General features: G+C 36.6%; 1 protein-coding gene across 1 annotated transcript; it reads right to left on the reverse strand.

Moving 5' to 3' along the window:
- Nucleotides 1-16,484: 16,484 nt before the first annotated feature.
- On the reverse strand, nt 16,485-21,870 carry LOC125248937 (galactose-specific lectin nattectin-like). The gene is made up of 6 exons (XM_048161102.1): nt 21,716-21,870; nt 21,505-21,572; nt 21,162-21,256; nt 17,149-17,274; nt 16,875-16,986; nt 16,485-16,697 (listed from the first exon to the last, which is right to left on the reverse strand). Exons 2-6 carry the CDS (start codon nt 21,563-21,565, stop codon nt 16,630-16,632), a joined length of 462 nt encoding a protein of 153 aa, XP_048017059.1. The 5' UTR covers nt 21,566-21,572; nt 21,716-21,870; the 3' UTR covers nt 16,485-16,629.
- Nucleotides 21,871-22,686: the final 816 nt, after the last annotated feature.

A 22,686-nucleotide genomic window follows, 5' to 3' on the forward strand; every position in this document is an offset into this window, starting at 1 on the left:
GAACAGGAAATTCAAGACATTCATGTCAGCCACTGAGATATGTTTGGCAACACATGCACATCTAGAGCTGAATCTCTCATTCCTAATGACTCAATAACAGTAGTGCGGGAGGTCAGAGGAGGTGTCTGATTAGACAAGCAGCTGATAACTTCAGTTTCAGCTTCTGCTGAGTTCACAAAGGCCAAGCTTGTTTCAACAGAGACCCAGGCACATGCAGCTCACAGGTGTGCACACTTGTAACACGCTTTTCAGCCTACAATGAATCTTCATTAAAACATGAAGTGGTTGGTCACCTAGGTAAAGACATCTGAATGATGAGTCTGCATGAGTCAAGGAAATTTCTCTGAAAATTATATCTTGTTGGTTGCCTTTTCAAGGCTAATTACTTACAATTTCATCCGTTTCTCTGCCAGGCTGCAGTATGTGCGTTAACTGTGACTCTACAATCAATTAATCCATGCAGGTGTATCTTAAAATATGAGCGAGTAGCACTCTGTTTTGTTTAACTGCACTAAAAACCCCGATAAGGGTAATGGCATATAAACATGAAACCAAAGGTCGCTGTTTCCACCTCAAGTGGACATTGAGAAAATACCTGTTTCCTGTCAGAGGTTCAAGTAGCACAAGGTGACTTTTAAGGCACTGCTGATGGTTATTGTCTGTTTTGAAAAAGACACATAAATAGGGGTATTCATACCAGCTATTCATAATCTAAAAATATATATTCAAACATTTTTCAAGACCGCACCACTTTGCATCTAGTTTGTCACACTCTTTAAAGGATAGTTCAATGATAAATGAAAATGTCACTGAAAATAATGTCTTTTTCGCTTCAAACCCGTATAGCCAACGCTATCTCACGACCAATATGTACGTACTTTATGTGGCTAATTCGTACAACGTCACTTGTACAATTTGTCTAAACCCCAGTGATGGGTAGATTTAGGAGTGAGGTTAGGGGTAGGTAATTTGTACAAATTCATACAAATTAGCCACCTCGTAAAATACGTATGAATTGTTGTGAGATCAGGTTGGTATAGCTGTCTTTATTCTTTAGAACACAAAAGAAAACTTTATAAAAAATTATTTTTGCCCATAATGACAGTTTCACTATTAGGAATCAGCTATTTTGAATCGAGTCAGACAAAAAGATTCACAAAAAAGGCTCAAACTTTTTTGTGTTTCAGTTCATTTAGAAATGAACTGAGAAATGTTATTATATGTACAGGGAGTGCAGAATTATTAGGCAAGTTGATTTTCTGATCATATTTTTTTCCCAAGCACATTTTACCAATTCCAATCCACATCAATCTTAATAACTACTATTAATATTGTTTTTAATCATTTATAAGTGATATATAATTGTTCATGAAGGCTGAAAATGAAAAATGCCTTATATTCAGGTGTGCAGAATTATTAGGCAAGTTGATTTTCTGATCATATTTTTTTCCCAAGCACATTTTACCAATTCCAATCCACATCAATCTTAATAACTACTATTAATATTGTTTTTAATCATTTATAAGTGATATATAATTGTTCATGAAGGCTGAAAATGAAAAATGCCTTATATTCAGGTGTGCAGAATTATTAGGCAAGTTTTCTTTTACAGGCAAAATGAGCCAAAAAAGAGATTTAACTCAGACTGAAAAGTCAAAAATTATTAAATACTCATGAGAAGGACGCAATACTAATGCAATACTAGAAATTGCAAAGTTAAAGCATGACCAAGGGACAGCAAAATGCTCATTCGGTCAGCGGGGTCAGACAAAAACAGGTGGAAAAGAAAAGACACATGTTAACTGCAAAAATAATTAAGAATTAAGGTGAAGAATTAAGTGTGAAACCATCAGGAACCCTTTAGTCTCCAGCGCCACCATTTTCCAGAGCTGCAACCTACCTGGAGTCTCCAGAAGTGCAAGGTGTCAGGATCTCAGAGACTTAGGTTAGCTAAAGAATCCTAAAAAATGAGCTGCACTTGATAAGAATCACAAGCTGAAGTGTTATAAAATACATGAAGACTGGGTTTTAATAGGGCTTATAGACAGACAGCTTGAGAATGACTCCTGATGGACCAGCACCACATCCTCTTGTACCACTGTTTGAAGAATTTATCCAGAATCTGGCAGTAAGGTGTTTGAGTTCACTTTTAGTCCATCTCTTATCCTGAAATGTCTGTCTTGCAGAGATGGACTAAAAATGATCTTCCAAAACTTACTGCCAGATTCTGGAAGATAAATTCTTCAAACAGTGGTACAAGAGGATGTGGTGCTGGTCCTTCAGGAGTCACTCTCAAGCAGTCTGTTTATAAGGCCTATAAAAACCCAGTCTTCATGTATTTTATAACACTTCAGCTTGTGATTCTTATCAAGTGCAGGTCATTTTTTAGGATTCTTTAGCTAACCTAAGTCTCTGAGATCCTAACACCTTGCACTTCTGGAGACTCCAGGTAGGTTGCAGCTCTGGAAAATGGTGGCGCTGGAGACTAAAGGGTTCCTGATGGTTTCACACTTAATTCTTCACCTTAATTCTTAATTATTTTGCAGTTAACATGTGTCTTTTCTTTTCCACCTGTTTTTGTCTGACCCCGCTGACCGAATGAGCATTTTGCTCTCCCTTGGTCATGCTTTAACTTTGCAATTTCTAGTATTGCATTAGTATTGCGTCCTTCTCATGAGTATTTAATAATTTTTGACTTTTCAGTCTGAGTTAAATCTCTTTTTGGCTCATTTTGCCTGTAAAAGAAAACTTGCCTAATAATTCTGCACACCTGAATATAAGGCATTTTTCATTTCCAGCCTTCATGAACAATTATATATCACTTATAAATGATTAAAAACAATATTAATAGTAGTTATTAAGATTGATGTGGATTGGAATTGGTAAAATGTGCTTGGGAAAAAAATATGATCAGAAAATCAACTTGCCTAATAATTCTGCACTCCCTGTATGTATACAACAGGATATATATATATATATATATATATATATATATATATATACAGTATCTCACAGAAGTGAGTACACCCCTCACATTTTTTTTAAATACTTTATTATATCTTTTCACATGACAACACTGAAGAAATTACACTTTGCTACAGTGTAAAGTAGTGAGTGTACAGCTTTTATAACAGTGTAAACAATTTTTAAATGTAAACAACAAGTATGCTCATTCTTAGAACAACATGAGGATGAGTAAATAATAACAGAATTTTTACCTTTACCTTTAAAGAGATAGTTCACCCAAAAATGAAAATTATCCCATGTTTTACTCACTCTCAAGCCATCCTAGGTGTATATGACTATCTTCTTTCAGACGAACACTCATTTTAAGGTATTCTGGCTCTTCCGAGCTTTATTATGGTAGCAAACGAGGGCTTGTTTTGAAGCCTAAAATAAATGCATCCATCATAAATATAATCCATACGGCTCCAGTGGGTTAATAAAGGCCTTCTAAAGCAAAGCGATGGGGTTTTGTAAGAAAAATATCCATATTTAAAACTTTATAAAGTAAAATAATATCTTTATAAAGCTTCCGCCAGACGACAGTACACATACTGCGCAAGTCAACTTGCGCCACAAGAGTAACCCCTGACGCTATATATGACGCAGGATGCTTAGACGCCTCTCGCTGTTCAAATATGGCTGGGCAACAAACTCAAGCTCCTCTTCTCTTATATCGAAATCCTCTGACAATTTCTTGTTTTAGACTTCTAATTCATGACCGATGTTTTGATTTGCTCTATCATCCGCGCGTCCGCGTTTGTCTTTGCATCATGCGTTAGGTCAGAGGTTGCTCTACTGCCAGAAATCGATGCATGCGGTCGTCTGGCGGAAGCTAGTTATTTTACTTTATAAGGTTTTAAATATGGATATTTTTTCTTACAAAAACCCATCCGCTTCATTTCAGAAGGCCTTTATTAACCCCATGGAGCCATTTGGATTATTTTTTATGATCGATGGATCATAACAATTTTTTTGGGCTTCAAAACTATCCCTTTAGTCCATGTTGCTGTCAGTGTTTCCCAATAGAAACATCTTAATAAACATTCAGGCCAACAAAACAGCAGAACACGGTGCATGAACGCACAGCCAGACTTGATTCTGCCAGGCCACAGAAAGGACTGGTGGGGGAGGCATTGAGATGCAGCGTGTGTGAGACTGAGGCGGAGCTGCCAGGAGAGCAGTTGTACCAGCAGTTGTCACTCTATTGTTCAATCCACACCAACTGAACAAGACAGCTGCCTTTCTCTCTCATGTGCATCAAAGCAACGCTGTGACTCACCACTCCTAATGAGTGAACAGTTTGAAACCAAACCTACATAAAACAAGATGTTAGCTGAGAATGAAAAGAAATAAAGAGGACTCTTGTTCATGTGACTTACAATATGGTGGCAAATCGATTGTATCACGCAGGGTTTCATTATGAGGCTGGTTCTCTGATTGAATAGCTGGAGTATGTGGAGGTGAATGTTATTGAATTTGAAATTTCATTTTCTGTTTTTTAACGAGAGAAGCAACCTCCACCTGAGACCATCTCAGTGCATTTCACGCTTCAGAGGATTCACTTTCAAAACAGTTTTTTCTTGTACTGCACATACAGGGAGTGCAGAATTATTAGGCAAGTTGATTTTCTGATCATATTTTTTTCCCAAGCACATTTTACCAATTCCAATCCACATCAATCTTAATAACTACTATTAATATTGTTTTTAATCATTTATAAGTGATATATAATTGTTCATGAAGGCTGGAAATGAAAAATGCCTTATATTCAGGTGTGCAGAATTATTAGGCAAGTTTTCTTTTACAGGCAAAATGAGCCAAAAAAGAGATTTAACTCAGACTGAAAAGTCAAAAATTATTAAATACTCATGAGAAGGACGCAATACTAATGCAATACTAGAAATTGCAAAGTTAAAGCATGACCAAGGGACAGCAAAATGCTCATTGGGTCAGCGGGGTCAGACAAAAACAGGTGGAAAAGAAAAGACACATGTTAACTGCAAAATAATTAAGAATTAAGGTGAAGAATTAAGTGTGAAACCATCAGGAACCCTTTAGTCTCCAGCGCCACCATTTTCCAGAGCTGCAACCTACCTGGAGTCTCCAGAAGTGCAAGGTGTCAGGATCTCAGAGACTTAGGTTAGCTAAAGAATCCTAAAAAATGAGCTGCACTTGATAAGAATCACAAGCTGAAGTGTTATAAAATACATGAAGACTGGGTTTTAATAGGGCTTATAGACAGACAGCTTGAGAATGACTCCTGATGGACCAGCACCACATCCTCTTGTACCACTGTTTGAAGAATTTATCCAGAATCTGGCAGTAAGGTGTTTGAGTTCACTTTTAGTCCATCTCTTATCCTGAAATGTCTGTCTTGCAGAGATGGACTAAAAATGATCTTCCAAAACTTACTGCCAGATTCTGGAAGATAAATTCTTCAAACAGTGGTACAAGAGGATGTGGTGCTGGTCCTTCAGGAGTCACTCTCAAGCAGTCTGTTTATAAGGCCTATAAAAACCCAGTCTTCATGTATTTATAACACTTCAGCTTGTGATTCTTATCAAGTGCAGGTCATTTTTTAGGATTCTTTAGCTAACCTAAGTCTCTGAGATCCTAACACCTTGCACTTCTGGAGACTCCAGGTAGGTTGCAGCTCTGGAAAATGGTGGCGCTGGAGACTAAAGGGTTCCTGATGGTTTCACACTTAATTCTTCACCTTAATTCTTAATTATTTTGCAGTTAACATGTGTCTTTTCTTTTCCACCTGTTTTTGTCTGACCCCGCTGACCGAATGAGCATTTTGCTGTCCCTTGGTCATGCTTTAACTTTGCAATTTCTAGTATTGCATTAGTATTGCGTCCTTCTCATGAGTATTTAATAATTTTTGACTTTTCAGTCTGAGTTAAATCTCTTTTTTGGCTCATTTTGCCTGTAAAAGAAAACTTGCCTAATAATTCTGCACACCTGAATATAAGGCATTTTTCATTTCCAGCCTTCATGAACAATTATATATCACTTATAAATGATTAAAAACAATATTAATAGTAGTTATTAAGATTGATGTGGATTGGAATTGGTAAAATGTGCTTGGGAAAAAAATATGATCAGAAAATCAACTTGCCTAATAATTCTGCACACCTGAATATAAGGCATTTTTCATTTTCAGCCTTCATGAACAATTATATATCACTTATAAATGATTAAAAACAATATTAATAGTAGTTATTAAGATTGATGTGGATTGGAATTGGTAAAATGTGCTTGGGAAAAAAATATGATCAGAAAATCAACTTGCCTAATAATTCTGCACTCCCTGTACAGTGCAATGCAGGCACAATCAATTTCTTGACACTTCCTTTTGGACTTATGATCAGACAGCCTGTCTCTCTTAATTCACAGAAACGGAAAACAGAAAAAAGTTCTTTTGTCACATTCTCTCAGGTTCTCACATACATTTGCATTAAAAAAGCATAAATATATGCATTTTTATTATTTAAAAATAAAAAAATAATTTCTACAAAAATATCAAGGTGTCTGAATAAATTTTGGTTTGACTGTATAAATAAATATATACTGCAGACATGTATATATATATAGATAGATAGATAGATAGATAGATAGATAGATAGATAGAATTTTAACATGGCTGATTTTATTTTTATTTTTAATTAATTTTATGACAAAATAGTATAGAATTTAAATATTTATTTATTAATTATCACCCATAACATGAAAATAATTATTGGCTTATCTGTATAAAAATAAAAATAATAATAATCAGCTCTAACAATAAGGAACAAAAATGGTCACAAAGACACTGAACTTCACTTTAACCTGATTCAACCAGAGAAAGTGTTAAATTTCAAATAAAACATTCACCCTATCCTCAAATTTTCCATACCTACAACTATTAGTTTTTCCATTCTAACAAAGAAAACAGCACTGTGTCAAATAATATGGCTGTTTAAACATCAACACCTTCTTCAATTTTTTTTCATTTGCTCTATAACAATAATAACAATAATAATAATGTCTGTTACTTACCAGTTTTACTGAAGTGACAGTTTGATTTTGTCATCAATATCTTCTCTTAGTCACAATGAAGTGTTTAGACTGTTGTCATTGTGTCAGAAACAAGGCAGCCACCCCTTCAATTAAACTGATCCCTGGTTAATGTGAGCACACAGAGGAGGGGAAAGCCATATGGAAGATAAGAAGGCAAAGGGAATTCACTCGGGACCGCTGTCACATGGTCACTCTGGGCAAGTGCAGAGGGGACAGATTCATCTTATTGTCCCTGTGGACGCAGAACAGAAATGATAGTCAAATGTGAGCATTTTCACGGTTCTGCAACATTCAATGTTTTGGGAGTGAGACTGTAATGTTGAAATCTTTCAGATTCATGCAGAATACTAACAAAAGGAGGTCATGATCTCATTACCCCATCACAGACTGAACAAAACCAGCAAGTGCACTGAAAGCAGACGGGTGCAGAAAGAGCCCTGTGGTGCATATAATGGAAATATTATGCAAAGATGAAAACCTCAAGATCTGAACACTACTACATTATACAGAGAAACTTATAATGGACACATTATGAAAATGCAACACAAAATACAAAGTTCTGTTATGAAACTTTACTGTAGATCAGTGGTCACCAACCTTTTTAAGCCCAAGATCCCTGACCTCGACCTTTATGAAAAACAAGATCTACTTGATTGTATTTAGTATTTTTTTCGTGGCCAATTTAGATTCTGATTGATTGATTGATTGATTGATTGATTTATTTATTTATTTATTTATTTATTTATTACAAGCAAATTGGCCGATTCTGGTACTGGTTGCAGATATTTATTATTAATATTATTATAATAAACAAAAATACATAGCCATTTCAAATTAGAAGGAACCACTGCTTTTTAATCACAATCCAAACAAAGATGCTGCTACACACGTTGCATGAGTAGTTGTTTTTGAATTAGATTTAATTTCAAGATTTAAAGCAAAAACAGAACTGTCTGACTATATCTTTGTGAAATGATATGTTACACACACAAAAAAAGCATGAAACATAAACAGCAGCCTGAATGAGACGTAAATTCACTCTATGACAGCAGGTGGTGCTTATGGAGCTGCAGTGATACAGCATTTCCTTGGTTAACGCTGTAAACAAAGCTGAACTGCACTAATAATTTGCTACTTTTATTCGGAGGTAAGAGGACATTAAAATGGCATTGCCATCGAAATTCCTTTTACAGATGCATTCATATAAGCCCTCACCCCCAATTCAATATTTATATTTTCTTCCCATATTTCGAGCATCATGAACAGTGAGCTGCTCTGCCTGCTACAGAATTGTCTCTGGTCTTTTGTTAACGGCTGTTTACAGACTCAGACATGATGTGGGCAATTTACCTTTACCACTGTCCCAGTAACTCCCAAAAATAACATAAAAATAAATACAAAAATACAGTACAAAGACTGGAGAAATGTAATGTATTTTTGTACTCATATTTCTGTTATTTTCACGAGCTACTGGAACAGTGATAAAGATCGACCAGTCGATCGCGATTGATGGGTTGGCGACCACTGCTCTAGATGGCACAGGTCGATAGGTCCTTAACTCAATCTGCTTGCAATCACGTCATTCTCTATAGGGCACAGCTGATTGGTTCCTGCTGTTTCAGTAGCCAATGAGCTCGCTGCTCAACCTTCAAATACTTGGTCAGCATTTGCTGTAACAGTTTGCAGCGCACTTTCAGAAACCCTCCACCTTCCCCAGCTCCACCTGTATAGATCTGCTACAGGTAATTCATGTATGCTATATTGCACAGCAGCAACTAGAGGTGCCTCTACAGAAATAACACACAAAAAAATGTTTGTTTGTTTATTTGTTTTTTAATATTTAGGGCCCGAACACCGATGGTGCGAGGACCCTATTGTAATTGTTAAGTCAATTATTCTTCTTTTTTTTGCACATGCTCGAAAACTCATGAAACTTTGCACATTCTTGAAAACTCATGAAACTTTTCGCACGTGTCAGAAGTGGTGAAAATTTACGTCTGATATGGGTTTCAGAATTAGGTGTGGCAAAATGGCTCGATAGCGCCACCTACAATATTTAAATTAAGCACCCTTCGCGCTACAATTCACGTACAAGTATGAAATTCGGTAGACACATGTAACAGCCCAATACCTACAAAAAACTCCCAGTGTGCAAAATCTGAAAACCCAACAGGAAGTGAGATATTTTGAATTTTCTCTGCAAAATTGTTGCAGTTTTTGCCATTTCCAGATGTTGTACTTTAACAAACTCCTCCTAAAGCTTTAATCAGATAAACATCATATTTGGTCAATCTAATTATGAAGGCCTTTGCAACGTTAAAATTCGATGTTTTGCAATGAAACAGGAAGTTGTTGTAACTTGGGCATACAATGTCCGATCTGCCCCAAACTTCATATGTTTGATAATAGTCCTGGCCTGAAGACGTCTACATGCTAATATTCAGTTACAGTCATAGCGCCACCTGCGGGCAACAGGAAATGTTTTACACTGTGATTAACGCCTCAGAGAGATTTAACCAGATCAACATCATATTTGGTCAGTCTAATCTTAAGGCCTTAGTGACGTTAAATTGCGAATGGCGTGTCTGTGGCGGCCTGACAAACTCCAAAGAGCTTAGAACCTAAGAGGTGACACTTTGATACTTTTTTGCTAACAGCCACTATATGGCGCTCCAGTAGCGTGGCCGCCATTATGGGGTGAAAATACTAACTGGACCATAGAATCCTTTACATCTTACGCACACAAAATCAGCGAATTTCACTGCCAAATCAGAAGCTCAAAAGAACATTTTTTTTAAAATTAAGTCACCAGTAAATTGTATGGCTCCTATAGTAAATGTTAGTTTAAAATTAGTTTAAATGTTAAGTTGTGGAATCCAACTATTCAACCATCTGAGATAATGTAGTTAGCCTACTTTATTGAATATTTCCATTTTATGCAACTTTACACATTTATTAATAGTAAATTAATAATTAATAAATTTAAGATCATGATGTTTGCAGCGAACAATATATTTCAGACCTAGTGGAGTAATAGTAATAATATCTAGGTCTGAATTGAAATAGGCTATATTGTACGTTTTAATGGATCACGCTACAAACATCATAAACTTATGATACATGATGCATTGCTGTGTCCGTTATCGCATAATTCCCACTTTTGGACACTTTTGCTTTAACAGATTAGACAACATGCAAAATCAAGCTGTTATATTCATATATTTATTGTCCAACATTCCCAGTTTTTCTGATGCATGTCCTTAATTTAATTGGTAATAATTCAGTGTTTATAAGCCCTTTAAAGAATTTTAACCTAAACTGACTGGATTTCTAGAGAGTAAAGGTTTTGTGAAAAATGTGGAAGATTTAAACACAAAGTATGTAAAATAAACTGTAAAAAGGATTTGATGACTAGTTTGATCACTAGTTATAGTATTTTATTCTGATGTTTCACCATGAAAGATGAAGTTGCAAGTCAGGCATACAATGTTCGATCTGCCCCAAACTTCACATGTGTGATAAGAGTCCTGGCCTAAGGACATCTATATCCCAATATTCAGTTAGTCATAGTGTCACCTGCTGGCAACAGGAAATGGCATGCTTTACACTGTAATTCACTCGCAGAAACACATTGCAATATGCCATGAAGTACCAAACGTGCAAGAAACACGTTGAATCATGCAACACTTGGCTAAGTGCTAAAGTATGCGATTAAAGCCACAAAACAGGAAGTTGTTGTAACTCAGGCATACAATGTCCGATCTGCTCCAAACTTCATGTTTGATAATAGTCCTGGCCTAAAGACATCTACATGGCAATATTCAGTAATAGTCAAAGTGCCACCTGTTGGCAGCAGGAAGTGTGGCATGTCAAAATGACCCACTATTCACTGTTTTCCTAAGGCCCTGGGTGAGAGGACCCTTTCATCGCTGCTTGCAGCTTTAATTTAAAATTGTGATTTTATATATTACAATGTGAATTTTTATCTTGCAGTGTGACTTATTTCTGACAATAACCTTTTTGTTTTTTTTCTTTACTCTGAGGTGGAAAGAGGCTACCATACGTGACTTTTCAGTGTCATTTAGCTATGAAAAAAATAAATTAAAAAAAGCTGATTGAAAGTTTTTGGATTGCAAAGTTTTATCAGTTACTGACTGAAATCTGTTAGAAGTCTCAGTCTAAGTAAAACATTTTCTATTATTTGTTTAGTATATTATTTTTAATCACCTTACATTATTCAGCTGATTCTAAACAAATACAATAATGGATAGTTATGTAAAATAATAATAATATTAATAATATATATTGCAAAAAAAGAGTTTGAATATTTGCTCATGTAAATTAATGGACTTAATGAATAAATACAGTGCCTTTTGTTATACAGGTGCATCTCAATTAATTAGAATGTCATGGAAAAGTTCATTTATTTCAGTAATTCAACTCAAATTGTGGAATAAATTCAATGCACACAGACTGAAGTACTTTAAGTCTTTGGTTCTTTTAATTGTGATGATTTTGGCTCACATTTAACAAAAACCCACCCTCTCATCTCAGTAAATTAGAATACTTCATAAGATCAATAAAAAAGGATATTTTCAATAGAAATGTCAGGCTTCTGAAAATTGTGTTCATTTCTATGCACGCAACACTTGGTTGGGCCTGCTTTTGCATGAATTACTGCAGCAATGTGAAGCCGAGGTTGCTTTGATAGCAGCCTTCAGGTCATCTGCATTGTTGGGTCTGGGGTCTCTCATCTTCCTCTTGACAATACACCATAGATTCTCTATGGGGTTCAGGTCAGGCGAGTTTGCTGGCCAATCAAGCACAGTAACACCATGGTCATTGAACCAGCTTTTGGTACCTTTGGCAGTGTGGGCAGGTGCCAAGTCCTGCTGGAAAATGAAATCAGCATCTCTATAAAGCTTGTCAGCAGAAGGAAGCATGAAGTGCTCTAAAATTTCCTGGTAGATGGCTGCGTTGACTGTGGACTTCAGAAAACACAGTGGACCAACACCAGCAGATGACATGGCAGCCCAAATCATCACTGACTGTGGAAACTTCACATAGGACTTAAAGCAACATGGTTTCTGTGCCTCTCCACTCTTCCTCCAGATGCTGGGACCTTGATTTCCAAATGAAATGCAAAATTTACTTTCATCCAAAAAGAGGACTTTGGACCACTGAGCAACAGTCCAGTTCTTTTTTGTCCTTAGCCCGGGTAAGACGCTTCTGACATTTGTTTTTGGTTCAGAAGTGGCTTGGTACATGGAATGTGACATTTCCTGAAGACGTCTGTGTGTGGTGGCTCTTGATGCACTGACTCCAGCTTCAGTCCACTCCTGTTGAAGCTCTCCTAAGTTCTTAAATCGGCTTTGCCTGACAATCTTCTCAAGCCTGCGGTCATTCCTTTCACTTGTACACCTTTTCCTACCATGAATATGCTTTCACAGCACTCTGCAAACAGTCAGCTCTTTCAGCAATGACCCTCTGTGGCTTACCCTCATTGTAGAGGATCTTGATGATTGTCTTCTGGACAACTGTCAAGTCAACAGACTTCCCGATGACTGCTGTTGGGATTACTGACCTAAACCCAGTATTTATACCCTGAGAATGGTAATTTAATAGAACTTGAAATTAAATATTCTAATAATTTGAGATACAATTTTTTTTTATTTTGATGAGCAGCAAGCTGTAATCATCAAAATGAAAACAAAAAAGTCTGGAAATATTTTACTTTATGTCTAATAAATCTAGAATATATTTAAGTTTTACTTTTTTAATTAAATTACAGGAAAAAAGAAAAAAAAAAACTTTTTCATGATATTCTAATTTATTGAGATGCACCTGTAGATCCTGAATATGGTGTCGTGGAAACCAGCTGCATCTCAAATGACAGTGAAAGACTATGAAAAGATTCTAAGATGGTCCCGTGGTGAAAATTAACATAACATGATCTGTTCAGTGGACAATCATTCCAGAGCACGCTTTGAGCAAACAGGGCAACGTTTCAACATGTAGCTGATACATACCATGGTGGATGTGCTGGAGGGACTGAACTGTGACAGCTCATCCTCAACACATCTGAGGAGATTTCCAGGCAGCTTGACTTAGGGACCTAATGTACTTAAAATGCAATTTGTCACTGAGAAGACACCTTCTTATCTAAAGGAAGCACCAGAACACTTAGAACAGGAACAGGCCCCAGAAAAGGAAAAAAAGAAAAAAAGAAAAGAAAAAACACTAAGGGTTATGCATTTTGCTCAAGGACAGTGGCATAACTCTTGGTTCTTGCATCACACCTTGCAGGCTTTGAACCTACAACCTTTGGGTTACCAGGTCAAATCTTTGAACATTAAGCTTTGACTAACCTTTTGTACTTTTGCTGAACTGAAATGTCAAATAACGTTGACGAAAACTACATCATCATCTACTCACATCGCTCCAAACCCATTCAGCTTATTTTCTTCAATGGAACTGCATTTTCCTCACGTGAAGGCTTCTGAAGACTTGGAATACTGCTTATGAGTTATATGAACTACTTTTATGATGCTCTAACATTGCGTTTTTGTTGGTTTCGGAGCTTGGTCACCATTCATTTCATTTCATGGAAAAGAGCAGCTTGAACATTCTCCTAAAATCTCTTAAACAATCAAGAAATAATTATTAAAGCTGACTGTGGAACAGTTCACATATACCCAGCAAATCCTTTGCAACTCAAGAAATTTACTAAATGATGCTGCAGTAAGTTTACATTTACAGTAAGTGAATGAACCTGGTCTTCTCTCTCATCACACAGCTGTGCTCATGTGACGTTGTTGACTGGTTGCTCATTTGAAGGATCCTTTATGTAAGCGTTGCGTGGTGGCATATACTATTCAGCCAGCCTGCTTGAACAGATGCACAACACAGACTTGCTATATGATATAATGGCAGAAGTATCTGAAGAATGGTATTTGGATTTAAATCAACAGCCTTAGGCAAGGCACGGGAACATCTTGAGCTTTTTCTGTAAACATAAGGCACCCACTCCAGACAAAGCTAGATAATGCAACAAGAAGAGCTGTAAAAAGAGGATGCACATTTATTTCATTTGTGAATGAGAATGTCAATATTTTAGGTATGGTGAGAGCAGTGCACTCTTTACAAACATAACATTTTTGGGGAGATTATAGAATACAAGAATTTGAGATACATACCTCCTTGAGAGTGAGTGGATGATTGACTTATAAGTCTGACGATTGAGAAGAGATGCTGTACGTATGGACTGCACAGTTAATTGAATAATTAAGTAAATAAGAGTATACAGGTGCCACAATTAACTAATCATGAAGAGTGGCAATATACAGTATATTGCCAAAAGTATTGGGACACCCCTCCAAATCATTGAATTCAGGTGTTCCAATCACTTCCATGGCCACAGGTGTATAAAATCTAGGCATGCAGACAAACATTTGTGAAAGAATGTGTCGCTCTCTGGAGCTCAGTGAATTCAAGAGTGGTAACGTGATAGGTTGCCACCTGTGCAATAAGTCCCTTTTTTTTTTTTTTTTTTTTTTTTAAATAGGCCTATTCTTTGCCCAAATATAATTTAAAGCCACACTTCTATTGAATGTGGTTTGTATACCATAGCTGCTTTTATTAAAAAAATTTAATAAAATTACAAAATTAAATTAAAAATAAATTTCTTTATAAAGTAACTCTGAATGAATGAATATCGATTATTTTCTTAGCACCCCCACATATTGGTCTACTAGCCCCCCTTTAGCACCAGTAGAGAAAAAAATTTGGCGCTGTGCATGAGTCCTGTTTATTTCCCGAGTTCCTTTGTCCTGCCTACATCTAGTTTTGACTCCTTAAACTATTAGAAATAATTTTTGTTAATTGAAATAAAGCAGAAATAAAATATAAATATCAGATAAAAAAAAAAAAAATAAATAATAATTAGAAATGTTACCCTGGCAAATTACTGAAATAATTACTAAGACTAAAATTAAGTGAATTAAAGCTAAATAAATATATTTAAAAAAAACAAGAATTATTAAAAATGACCAAATTACTGAAACTTAAGCTGATATTAAAATGAAAACAAAACTAAAAATATAAAAAATAAAAGTTAACATAAAATATTAATAAATACTTTAATAGTATATGAATACTAAAATAACACTATACATATTGTAATCTTTGTTAATGGTCCAAACAATTAGATTAATTTTCGTTATTATTTATGTAATTAATTTTATGAGTAGAATATAACAGACATTTCTGAATAAGATTCACCACACAGCTATGATAATATAAATAAATAAAGTATTAAATGCTATTAATAAACAGTTATTTCCTGTCTTGATTCTGATTGGTCAATAGTTGTTTTATTCACGATAAAACACGGCTATGACCGCTTCACCCAACAGTTCTGTGTATCACTACACAACACCCTTAGCAACCACTCTTAGCAACGTAAACTGTATGTTCTCAATTGATATTTGAAGCTTACTGTATTATGTAGAAGAGTGTTGTGAGAAAGATATCGAGTGAGTGAGTTTATTACCTGCATTCAGATTTAGCATTTTCCTTCAGGTCAGTCCTGTTCATAATAAAAAAATCTGTTTAAATGTCTGATGTATTATCTTGTCCTTTTAACAGTTATGGGGTTTTCCCGTGACTGACAGCGCTAGTCAAAGCATTTGTCAGTTGCGTCTTGTTCCGTGTTCACAACAATTCAGTATTTTCAATGTAAAAGTCTTCAATACTGACTGACACACTCATAAAGACAATCTTTGCCGCCATCTAATGGCCTAATAATGTAACTTCTGTTGCTGTTCACGGTCAGGAAGGCTTTTAGTGAAAGTTTACTTCATGAAAGTTGCATTGATACATATTTTTGGCACTCGAGTGCTGTATCGTGAATAAGTCACGGTTGAAGGGTCATGCCTAACAACGCCCTTCAGCCGTGACTTATTCACAATACAGCACAGCCTCTCATACCTTATTGCTTACTTATAGCATATAAATAATACTACAGTACAACTGAACACTAACACTGAAGGGAAATCATCAACAAGTAGTAGTGCACAGCCCTATGTGACACAATTCGTGCACAACAGCAAAAATAGGGGTTAAACACAAATTTTGTACAAGCTCTTAAGACAGAACTTGACATTTTGGTTCATTTACTCAAATTTAAGAAAATGTTGAGGCAGAGGTAGTAACTGAGGAAGATAAAAACTTGCATGAAACAAAAGGCAGGTGCCTCAATCCATTCAGTCATGTGTGCAGCTTGCTTAAACTCCTCCCCTGATAATGACATAATTTAATGCAATTCTGATAACCATATCCTCAAACCATGCTACACAATATATTTATATTTTTATGTACATTAATTTGATTGTCCACAATGCACATGATTTGCTTTATCAATGCTTTTATTAACTTGAGGAGTGTTTCAGAAAAGATATTGAGAAGAGATTAAAGATGAGAAGAAATATGATAAGATCAGAAAAAGTAAATGGTTAGTTCAATCAACGTAACTGTGGAGCAGGATGACTTCATATGTTCTCACAGGTCCTTAACACAAACATACTTCTTTGAGACTGAACATGGCACATCGTTCCAGCAACGGTTATCTGTAGGGTGGAATAATGAAATACATTATTCAAAATAAAATAGAATGTAGAATAGAAAATAGAAAAAAGGCACTTTGTGAAATCCACATGAGTCATTTCATGTTACCGTATGATGTGAAATTATAGTATTGTAAATTATAATTGAAAGTATTCAAAAAAAACAGACTGCATTCTTACGGGAGTTGTTGATCTCCAAACAGTTCTCGGGACGATGGTGATTGTTAGGTTCTCCAGAGCACCAGTTGGTATAGTCATATGCAGTTCCATCACTCCACAACCACTGTCCTTCCTAAAGAGTGAAGAGAGTGAAGAGTGCACTACTGTAGTCAGACTTAGAAGAAGCTAATTAAGTTCAGCTCTGAAGTCAAACCATCTTCATTAGAAAATGTTTAAAGCAGAATTTTCAGTTTACACAAACAAGTAGGTCTCTTTAGGACACAATTTAACTTACTTGTTCACCATCATGACCACCACCCCAAGATTTTGTGTCAGAAGAAGGCAACAGACTCAGCAGGAAATCATTTTCCAGTTTATTATGCACAGATGCGAGATTCGCACTAAGACGTTGACAGTTTCTCTAAAGAGACAGATTTTTTTATTGTCAATACAAATCTAATCTTTTAATCATAAAGCATAAGTTACTTTTTAAACAATATTTTACACATTTGCAAACAAAGTCTGTTCTGACTGATTATTTGCTCAGTATCAGTTTTCTGTATTATTTATTTGCAGAAAAGAAAGTTTTACTTTAAAAAAAAACAAATCACCATTCCCACCTTATATTAAGTGTCTTTAACTAATATGTACTATCATTTAAATTAATCATTTGACACAATGCACTATCACAATTGTGTACATAAATTTTTTTGCATGTAATTACAGCTGTAATTAATTTCTTTAATTAGATCTATGATTACACTGTTGACCTTCCCTTACCCCTTAACCAACCTACCGGTAACCATACACCAAACCTTACCCATATCCAACCTCAATAGTAGCAAAAGTGTTTACATCAACACATATCTATCTATCTATCTATCTATCTATCTATTATTGTTAATGTGCTTGCATGACAACAAAAACTGATCTTAATGGAAAATTACTGTGTGCTTTTTCGAATGTCAGCTGAAATGAGCTGAAAATGTCTCTGCAATGGTATTATGTGTACCTCACACTTCTGTGTTTCTTAGAAGCAGTTCCTTCTTTCTGAGAGGCCAAGATGTGGAGAGATGTTTTTGTGGCCTTATATGATATAGATCTTTTAAACTAAATTAACAGCAGGGTGAGGTGTGAGTGATGTGACAATCTGCACTAGGCAGAAAAGACTCTGTCTATTGTGAATGGCCTTCTTGCAAGAATAAAAGCTGAAAAAGACACTGTTTGTTCTAACTGGTTTAGACTCACTATAAATAACTGAATATTAAAATGTCCATGACAAATAGTGTCAGTAGTGGAATTATGCGCATGATTCGTCTGGACCTGAGAATGTTTGAGGCTGATCATCCTGGTTTCCAATGACTGGTTCCCTACCTCGAAGTCTTTATGGAGGAGGGACAAACATCTGAGGGCCCAGAGTTTCACTGCTGGAACCTCAAAAAATCCTAAGAGAATCTGAAGGGATATTTGCCAGGTGAGTCTGTTTTGAAATCACGTTATATTGTTTGGCATTTTTAGACACCTGTTTTTGTGCTGCACTGACTGCACTGACACATTCTTTGACTTTCGAGTATGTGTAGGTGACTATTTCTGAAGCACTAGAAATAGCAGGTTGGGTCAAAATACTGAGTGAGAGGGAGGAAGTGTCTGCCGAGTTGTGCAGAAAGTTGATTCTTTGCCGAACCAATGTAAAGACACTCTGAGGTGACGACCACAGGGTGAAAGGTAAGGGACGTCCCGAGGTTAAGGGGCACAGAAAATATAGGGTCTAGAAATGCACAATGAGTCTGACAAAAGACTCACCATCATCATCATGTGATTACATGAAGAAACAGATGAAACTGAGACAAATTAAATCCAGTAGAACTGTGGCCGTGTCCTTAAGACGCTTGAAGAACCCTTCCTGCAAATCTACCTGAAAAACAATGCGCAAGTGTACCTGGACTGTTTTAAACACAAAGGGTGGTCACACCAAATATTGATATGGTTTAGTTAATAGAAGTTTATTGATAAATAAAATCTATTTATGACAGTATTTTTGAAAGCATCCTCACAGCATTTTTACACAAGTGCCTAAAACTCGTCACAGTACTGGATCTTTGCAGGTCGGTTTCTTCAAGCGTCTTGGAGATGCGACCACAGTTCTTCTGGATTTAGTTTGTCTCAGTTTCATCTGTTTCTTCATGTAATCACAGATGGATTTGATAATGGTGATTCTATTGTCAAGAAGACCCCTGTAAATGCCAAATAGGGTCAGTGCTCTCCTTCCTTCAAGAAGGGTTGGAATGAAGGCTGTCTCCTTCCACCCTGAAGGTCTATGTGGCTGCCATTTCAGCGCACCATGATCTAATTGATACTAAACCTGTGGGAAAGCACAACCTGGTCATCAGGTTCTTGAGAGGGGCTAGGAGGCTTGCCCCCAAGCAGGTACCCTCTTGGGATCTCGCAATGGTTTTGTCAGCACTGCAGAGAGCACCCTTCGAGCCATTGCATTCAGTGGATCTGAAGTTCCTTTCTTTGAAAATGGTGCTCCTGATGGCTTTGGCATCTGTTAAGAGGGTCAGGGACTTGCAGGCATTTTCAGTTGAAAAAGCATGCCTGGAATTCAAGCCAGCCAACTCTTACATGATCTTGAGACCCCGGCCTGGATATGTGCCCAAAGTTCCCACCACTCCCTTCAGAGATCAGGTAGTGACCTTGCAAGCAATGCCCTTGGAGGAGGCAGACCCAGCACTGGCGCTGCTCTGTCCAGTACATGCTCTCTGTGCTTACGTAGACAGAACTCAGTGCTTTAGGACCTCAGACCAGCACTTTGCCTTTTACAGAGGCCAGCAGGAGGGAAAGGCTGTCTCCAAGCAGAGGTTATCCCACTGGATAGTGGATACTATAGTTTGGCTTGCCAGGCTGAAGACTTGCCATGCCCCCTAGGGGTGAGAGCTTGCACAACCAGGAGTGTTGCTTCCTCCTAGGCGCTGGCGCATGGCGCCTCGCTAACAGATATTTGTAGAGCTGCGGGCAGGGCGACACCTAACACATTTGCGAGATTTTATAATCTCTGTGTAAAGTCTGTTTCCTCCCGTATACTCGCACCTTCTGGCCAGTAAACAGGACCTGTTCGGTGTCAATCTCTCTTGCTGCGCCATTCCACTCCATGGACTGGATGGGTGCGCTATTTTCCTCAGGTGAGTTCCACAGTTCAGAACCCTGGGTTCCTCCAGCGCTGTTGATGCCTGGCACCTGTGTGCATGCCCAGTCAGCTCCGGTGAGACCCCATTCGTCAGAATGTTCTGACGTAACATCTCCATTCCCTCCTTCAGGGAACGAGGGTTATATATGTAACCAAGATGATTTTTGCTTTTCTATTGCTTGGAGGCAAGATTTAAAATCTGTAAAAATTTTTTTTTTTCTTTTGTTGTGCGTTCTGAAAATAGGATGGCTTTGGATAATGTTGGCAGAAGATGGTAAAGGTTGATAACAATGTACAAGATGATTATCATGATCTATTTCCAAGACCACCATGGGTGCCAGAAGGGCCCCATGACAGAGAAACCGGTAGTTACAACTATTATTCTGAGGATGATGAAATGTAAAGAGGGTTGAAAGCAGCGGTCATCCATGAGATGGCGTACAAGGAAAGGGAATGTTTATAAAGATTTTTATGTTTGTAAGCTTTTCTGAAACAGAAAACTCACAAAAACAGCAGATTGCATTTCTTCTTTCTAAAGAGTGATGATATGTTTTGAACTTAAAGGAATAACATGTCTTTTGAATAATGAATAATCATTTTAGAAAAATTCTTTACTTTATTTACTTTAGGTAATGTATGTGCTTGCATGACAACCAATAACTGATCTTAGTGGAAAATTAATGTTTGCTGTTTCGAATGTCAGCTGAAACGAGCTGAAAGTGTCTTTGCAATAAAAGGTGTTATGTGTACCTCACACTTTTCGGTTTTCTTAGAAGCAGTTCCTTCTTTCTGAGAGGCCAAGATGTAGGAAGATGTTTTAGTGTACTTATATATAGATCTTTTTAAACTAAATGAACATAACCAGAAAACAGCAAGGTGAGGTGTAGGCAAAGACTCTGCCTGTTGTGAATGGCAATCTTGCAAGAAAAAAAGCTTAAAAGACACTGTTTGGTCTAACTGGTTTATTGCAGACACACCATAAATAACTGAATATTAAAGTTTCCATGACACTATCTATCTATCTATCTATCTATCTATCTATCTATCTATCTATCTAGATGTAGTTAAAGACACCTAATATAAAGTGTGACCAAAGCACCTTGTTGTAACTAAAACATTACCTCTGCAGTGATCCAGTTAACTGACTGAGAGAAGTGCTTGTAGCATCGGAGTCCAAAAATTGTCCATCCAGCGGGGCATTTTAGGAATAAATCAACTGCATCCAGTACATAAATGTTATGGTTATTGTAATATACACAGAAAAGAAAGTTTTTATTTTTATTTATGTATCTTATTTTATGTTTGTGTGATTATGTGGTGAAAATATGTGTACTTTAGACAATGTAAACCCCTCATTAATCATCCAAATATTAGTCAATGGAATATTGTACATTTACAAAATGTTTTTAAAAAGCTTTTTTTTTTTTTTTTTTTTTTTTTTTTACAAATAAATGTCTTGTTTACCTCCTGCATTCCCCATGGAGAAGATCATGAAAATAAGCAGAAAACTTCTCAGCATTGCCATGATTAATCTGAAATGAATAAGCAAGAAAAATTAAATGTCTGCATGCACTCATATGCTGCACACTGGGGATTCTCCAATGCATTAAAAGACAAAGCACAAAATACTTTAGGGAGAAAATGTATTCAGTAGGTCTCTATTCCAAAAACTCACCTTGGTTTTCAAACTGTTGTCTTCAGAATCAAGAATGATCAAGCTGACACAGAGCCAGTGAAATACCATAACATTATCAGATTTATTGAAGGAAGAAGGGTCATATTTATACACACAAGATCAGGCAATAACATCCAGGATGTCCTGGGCATCCAATCATACTCAAAGATCAAACCTTACCATATATGGCATATTAAGAATTATAGTAAGTAAGAGAGATCAAATGTTAAGACTACATCTTACTTGTTACTAAGGTAACTAGTAAGAGAGGTCAAATGTTCAAATGTGTGTGTCTTGAGTTCCCGTTTGCATGTGAGTGTACCAGTTTTCAAGGTCTAGTTCTTTCATCTACACTGAAAAAAAAAAAAGTAAAAATGTACCCAATTTTTCTTTTTTGGACTCATATTTTTAAGTAAATTTTACATGTATGGAATTGACTAAATTAAGTAAAATGAACAAAGAGAATAAGTCAATTTTAACATGGCCAGTTAGAGTTAGGAGTAATTTCTACTTATGTAATGGGGTAGGAGATACAAGGACTACAAATTAAGATGCTATAAAAGGAAATCAAATTTTTTGGGCTTCCTCTTTGAGGTACCATGTGGTGTGGAAGCTGTGTGTACGTTGTACATTTTACGACTTCCTCACACCTCAGTCATACAACGAAAAGACATCTTGCCTCAGAGTAAAAGGCTTCAGTCATCAGGACAAAATGGCATCGCGTCTCAGACTGAAAGGCTTCAGGTCTCAGGAAAAACAACGTCAGGTGTCAGGTCTCGTACAATTAGGCATCGAACGAAACAGCCTCAGACCAAAACGGCCTCACACTAAAAGGCATCAGACATAAAGGCATCAGAAGAAACGGACTTAGAAAGAAGCGAATGTCGCCTTTTCGTTGTATGACTGAGGTGTGAGGAAGTCCTAAAATGTACAACATGCACACAGCTTCCACACGACATGGTACCTCAAAG

This window comes from Megalobrama amblycephala, linkage group LG16 (assembly GCF_018812025.1).
Source record: "Megalobrama amblycephala isolate DHTTF-2021 linkage group LG16, ASM1881202v1, whole genome shotgun sequence".
Taxonomy (NCBI): domain Eukaryota; kingdom Metazoa; phylum Chordata; class Actinopteri; order Cypriniformes; family Xenocyprididae; genus Megalobrama; species Megalobrama amblycephala.